The sequence below is a fragment of the Myotis davidii genome, unplaced genomic scaffold, assembly GCF_000327345.1.
Source record: "Myotis davidii unplaced genomic scaffold, ASM32734v1 scaffold223, whole genome shotgun sequence".
In the NCBI taxonomy this organism is placed as follows: domain Eukaryota; kingdom Metazoa; phylum Chordata; class Mammalia; order Chiroptera; family Vespertilionidae; genus Myotis; species Myotis davidii.
In genome coordinates, this window is record NW_006294609.1 from 627676 (window position 1) to 633772 (window position 6097).

At 55.8% G+C, this 6097-nt stretch overlaps 1 protein-coding gene across 1 annotated transcript in view; it reads left to right on the forward strand.

Annotated features, from left to right (window-relative positions):
* The first annotated feature begins 4637 nt into the window (after positions 1 to 4637).
* Positions 4638 to 6097, forward strand: part of CLDN5 (claudin 5) — a 2269-nt gene continuing 809 nt past the window's right edge. The window contains 1 exon segment of the mRNA XM_006779313.2: positions 4638 to 6097. Coding sequence (XP_006779376.1) covers positions 5802 to 6097 — 296 coding nt within the window. The 5' untranslated portion in view covers positions 4638 to 5801.

Consider the following 6097-nt stretch of genomic DNA (forward strand, 5'->3'; position numbering starts at 1 on the left):
ATCGGCCTGCGGACTGAAGGGTCCCAGGTTCGATTCCGGTCAAGGGCATGTACTTTGGTTGCGGGCACATCCCCAGTGGGGGGTGTGCAGGAGGCAGCTGATTGATGTTTCTCACTCATTGATGTTTCTAACTCTCTATTCCTCTCACTTTCTCTCTGTGAAAAATCAATAAACTATATTTTAAAATGATAATAAATAAATAAATAGAAAAACATCAATATTCTATGTGGGTACATAGACAATTCATTAAAGAGGAAATAAAAATGAGCCATTTGAATTGGAAAATAAAATTTAACACCTAAAACTAATTCTATATAATAAAAGGCTAATATGCAAATAGACCAAAAGTGGGGACAACCAAACAACCTGTCACTATGACATGTGCTGACCACCAGGCGGCATGTGTGGAAGATGGCGGGCATTGGCGACAGTGGGATGGTGGAGCAGGTGAGTGGGTGTGCTAGATCAAGGCAGGGTGCCAGTTGCTGTCATTGGGGCGAGCCTCTGGTGGTTACTGAAAATTCTTTGCTCCCGCGCGCACCGTGGTCCCACCCAGCGCTCGCACCTGTTGCCTGCGCCAGCCCTGCTCACACACGCAGCTGGAGCCGGTCCCGATCACTCAGCACCATCAGTGGGTGCGAGCAGTGGCTGCTGGCCCTGATCACCCCTGAAGGCTTCTCCACCTCCCCCTGCTCCTGAGGGGCGATTGGGGCAGCAGACAGGGGACCGGGGGCCACAGCGGGAGGGGCCGGGCGGGGGCACGGAGGATGGGCCAACCCCGCCCCTGTGCCTACCGCAGCCTTGCAGCCCACAGTTCCTTTCATGGTGCACGAATTTGTGCACTGGGCCCCTAGTATAAATGTCAACTGTAATTGAAAAAGAAATTTAATATAAACTCATTACTATACAAAGAAATGTAAATTAAAGTAAGATACCACTTTCTACCTATCCAATTAGAAACATTTTTAAACTGTGAATACCCATCGCTGGTGGCAGGCAGTGAAAATACTTACTCAGATAAGTGGTCTAGGTCAGTGATGGCAAACCTATGACACGCGTGTCAGAGGTGACACGCGAACTCATTTTTTTGGTTGATTTTTCTTTGTTAAATGGCATTTAAATATATAAAACAAATATCAAAAATATAAATCTTTGTTTTACTATGGTTGCAAATATCAAAAAATTTCTATGAGACACGGCACCAGAGTTAAGTTAGGGTTTTCAAAATGCTGACACGCCGAGCTCAAAAGGTTTGCCATCACTGGTCTAGGTCCTGCGTGTGAGCCAGAAATTTTACATCAAGGAATTGTTCCTGAGGAAATCATCCAAAATACCAAGGCTTATGAATAATGACATTAATAGCAGTATTATTTATAATAAAAAATTGTCATTTATAAAACTGTCTTGAGGGATGGTTGCATAACCAAAATAATCATCATCAAAATCAATCCATTGTCTACCTTGAGTCACAAAGTGATGCCCAGTAAGCCCCTTGACAATCCTTTGCATCCCCAATTTATAGAACCTCAGAACAGATTTCCCTGGCCATGCCCTGCCCCACCCCAGGAGTGATGGAGATAGACAGTTGCATCCTGGCCATCTTGCAGGCAGTTAGAAACAATAATCAAGAGGATGTTTGTAACAAAGTAGGAACATGTTTACAATATGATGCAAAATGAAAAAGGAGGATCCAGAATCACTCCATGATTAAGTGCAAAGAGTATAAAATTGTTGCAAAATGCAGGGAAGGAAGGAAACTGAGAAGGAAAAGATTTGGAGAGGCAGTGCAGGCACAAGGGGTGAGGGGGTGGGGAGCAGTGAGGGCACTGCTGTTATTTCAGAGAGCCTTGGCTGGCCTCCTCCAGGCTCTGGGGAGGAGGGGGGGTGCAGTCGTGAAGGCACAGGGCCTATAGCATCCAGGGGCTCTGTCAACCAGAGCTCTCTGCCCCAGCCAGGGAAGGTAAAGCCACAGGGCCCTCCAATCTGACAAATAGCCAGTGGTGCCCGCTCTCGGGGTGGGGACTGAAGTCAGATGATTTGTGAAGGTCAAGGGAGCCAGGAAGATGTCTCAGGAACCTGGAGGGCACTCAGGAAAGATAGCAGAGGACCCAGGATCAGTGATAGCCTCGTCTCCAATCTTGCAGCCTTCACCACGGAGGACTTTGTAACCAGTGGTGAAACTAAGGCAAGGAGAGGCCAACTCACTAGTCTGAATGGTGAATTCACTGGCTGTTTGCCAAAGGGTGTTCTGTGCATGAGTGCAGTGTGCCCCTCCCATGCAAGCGCCTCAGGCCCCCAGAGCAGGGCAGAGTGACTCCTGGAACCAGAGCTGCTTCTTGAAACACTGTCTTGTTCCAAGAAACATCTGCATTGGAGGAAAACATCCTTACCTATTTCAGAGCCGAAAGATAGAAGAAATGTTGGTTTTCACTTCCCCTGAAATGAAATCCCTTAACCAGGAGCTTCCCAAAACTCAACCCCAAGGACTCCGGAGCCTAAGTTTAGATTGTCCTTGGAAGGTCACCGGATAACCCTGGCTCGGGGTCAGCCAGCAGCTGCTCAAGATAATTTTGCTTTTCTGCTGACTCGGGCCTTTCCCTCAGACAATTAATGAGATCCTGCTGCACTTCCCCTGGGAAAGAAGAGAACAATGGCTGTGAATGAGCAGGTGGCCTTGGCTGGTGGGAGCCCCTTCCACAAATCAGGGATTGACGTCCCTGCCCAGCCCTGCACCCTCTCTGAACTGGGCTTCCAGGCCCTCCCCCTTCCATCTGCCTGAGCAAGCTCCCTCTTGGGGTTCCACCCCTTCCTACCTCTGGGCTCTTGCTAGAACTTCTTCCCAGATCTTAGCTCCTCAGGGAGGCCATCACTGCATCACACGGCTGTCTCTTTCCCCAGGCAACAGGCACACCTGAAAGGCCTTACCCAGTTGCTGGTTGAGGGTGGGAACTCCCTGGGTTGTGCTCCACTAAAGAATGTGCTCAGCATGCAGTAGGTCAGGAGATCCCCCTGAGTGGAAGGAAGGGTGGGCTGTCCTCATGCCTCTCCTACCTAGCCCCTCCTCCCCCCTGCCCTTGGTATGAGCTGGCCTGTCTGTGGTGGCTCTGGTTCCACTGTAGTGTTGAGGTAGAAATCAGATTGTGGAACCTGTCAATCCCAAGATACTGTGATCCCCAAGGTACTGTGGAGCTGTCCCAAAGAGTCGTGAGATTGCTGGGGGCACCATGGGCTGGCAGGCTGGAGGTGGGCCCAAGGATGGGCCCCAAAGTGGTAGACGGAGGGAGGCAGGTGGGCAGGTGAAGGGGAGAGCACCCCAAGCTGGCTGAAGGAGCAGCAGACAGGCCCCTACCTGGTACAGATGCATGAAGATGGCCACTGTGTTGAGATTCGCTCCTGGATATTGGTGGGAAAACCAGCAAGCAGATGGACAGTTCCAGCTTGGACCTCTGGGAGCAAGGCTAGGGGACGAGGCAGAAAGGCCTCTGAGTGGAAGTGGCCTCAGGAACACAATGTAGATGAGCAGGCCCCAAGCCAAGGGACAAGCACTGAGGGCAGAAAAGGCTGTGGACGGGAGACAGACCAGCCTGAGGGCCCAGAGGGAGGCACGTCTGGGCGGAGCATGGAGTACGTGCTACTAGACCGGCGGGGCCCAACACAGCCAGGCACACGTCACCCTAGGCCACTCCCAGTAATCAGCACTTTGTCCTGGGGCAGTGAAGAAAGCCATGGAGGATTTTAGGCAGTGTCAGTCAGGGAGGGGCCTGCTGGGATGGCCCAGCTACCCTGAGAACAGCCTAGTGAGCAAGGGTGGGGCCCAGACAGTCTGAGGCCGCAGAGGGCATCCTGGGAAGAAGGCAGTGTGGATGTAGAGGGGGGGGCTGGGGCAAAGTCCCTGGACTTGGACTGGGCGAAGCAGGACTGAGAGGGTGGGGTGAATGGTGTAGCTGGGCCTCCTGGAGTGGATGGCAGAGGGGATGTCCAGGAGGGTCTGCAGGGTATTGGGGGAGGGGGGAGGAGATAGTTTGCAGCAGGAGGGTAGCAGCCAGTGAGGTGGTGGCTGGGAAGAGGCTGTGGTTCTTGGTGCTGGGAGGTAAGGTAGGGGTAGGGAAGGGGGTAAAACTTCCCTCCACATCCCACCCCTGCCCGCAGGCCCAGCAAACGTGCTTCCTCCCGTGCTGGAGGAACAGGGTATTGGCCTTACCTCAGAGCCACCTGAGGAAGGAGAAGGAAAGCTCCCCCGCTGTGGCTGACCTCAGAATGCCCGGTCTTCTCTGTGGAGGGCCCTGGCTAGCAGCGACAAGGACCTCAGACCATAGGAAAGCACAGGCATACCAGGGGCCCCAGTCCAGGACAGAGAGACTTTACTGGATACAAGGGGACTGACAGAGAGTGAGGAGGGGGTTGCCAGAAAGGGCTGGTGCCCCCATGGGTTGTGGGCTGCAGGGCCTGGTGCCCCACCTGTGGGGCTCCTGTGTTCATCCTGGTAGGCCTTTCGAGAAACTGCTGGGCCATTGTGCAGAAGAATGCCCGGAAATCCCGAACCTCCCTCCTCTAGTGAGGCTGGAGGCTCTTCCTCCTGGCCAGGAAACTCCAAGTTGGCTTCCAGAGGTTGGTCTGGGGGTTGGGGTATCAGAGTTACCACTGGTGGGAGGGCAGAGCACAGCCCTCTGTCCCTTTATGTCTCTCCTGTCTGAGGCCAGAGTAGGCCTTGGAGCTTGGCCACCGCAGTACAGCCCGTATGCTGGGTCTTTGGGGAACACTGGAGACTTTCTGAAGGGGTGTCGCTTGAGCTGGGCCTCTCACGATGGGGGATGGCCAGCATCTTAGGAAGAGGAGTAGTCTGCGAAGGTTGGGAGGTCTGGAAAGTCTTCAGGGCGGCAGCAGAATGGGAGGAGGGGTTTCCAAGAGACCAGAGACCGTCTGTGCCTCCTGCTCGGTGCTGGGGCCTCAGGCCCCAGGGAGGCAGTGATTGGGTAGGCATGGTGCTGGGAAGGACCTTGGATGAGGCAGGAGGCCAGCCCAACTCGCACAATTCTGCCTTGCCTCTCCGCCTGTGGGAGAGACTGTGCCAAGACTCGGAGGGGCACCGAGCAGTAAGGATGCGGTGAAGGGTCTGGATCAGCGTAGGCTCCAGGGCGAGCTTGGGGAAGAAACCACGAGAGTCCCACACGCAGGCCTCTACGAGGTGGTGATGGTGGGGACTTCCTCAGACCTGGGCCAGGGAAGAGTGGAGCTGCCCTGGGGGTGAGGACCATCAGGGCTCTTTCCGGGAAGTGGCGGGGGAAGTTGGGGATCATGTAGCTCCTAAAATGGCGAGGCGGGGACATGCAAGGAGGTGGCCGAGGAGGAGCGCGCTAGCAGCCGCCCCAGGCCAACCCAGAAAGTGCTCGGCCACAAGTAGACAACCGACAGCGTTGGTGGCTGGGGGGTGGAGGCCGTGCAGGGAGCGGTCCCCGGGCTCTCCTCCATCCTCACTCGCGGTAATTTTACTACCTGCCGGCTACTGGGGGGCGTCATGATTGGCTGCGGGCCGACAGCTTCAGCGCGGATTGGCTGCTCGGGCCAGGAGGCCGGACCCGAGTCCGCCCCCCGAACTTTCAAAGGGGAGGGACCCCGGGAGGTGCCGGCAGACGCGAAGTCTGTGTTCAGGCCAGTGGAGCAAGCTGAGAGGTCAGTGAGCCGGCAGCGCGGGCGCAAGGGCACCAGAATCCACGCAGGGCGCCGATCTGCTCGGCGAAGGCACCGCCGCGCCCCCCGCGGAGGTCCCGGGGCCATCGGGCGCGCGCGTCTCACCTCCAGCCATGGGGTCGGCGGCGCTGGAGATCCTCGGCCTGGTGCTGTGCCTGATGGGCTGGGTGGGCCTGATCCTGGCGTGCGGGCTGCCCATGTGGCAGGTGACCGCTTTCCTGGACCACAACATCGTGACGGCGCAGACCACCTGGAAGGGGCTGTGGATGTCGTGCGTGGTGCAGAGCACGGGGCACATGCAGTGCAAGATGTATGACTCGGTGCTGGCGCTGAGCGCCGAGGTGCAGGCGGCGCGGGCGCTCACCGTGGGCGCCGCACTGCTGGCGCTCCTCGCGCTCTGCCTGCCCCT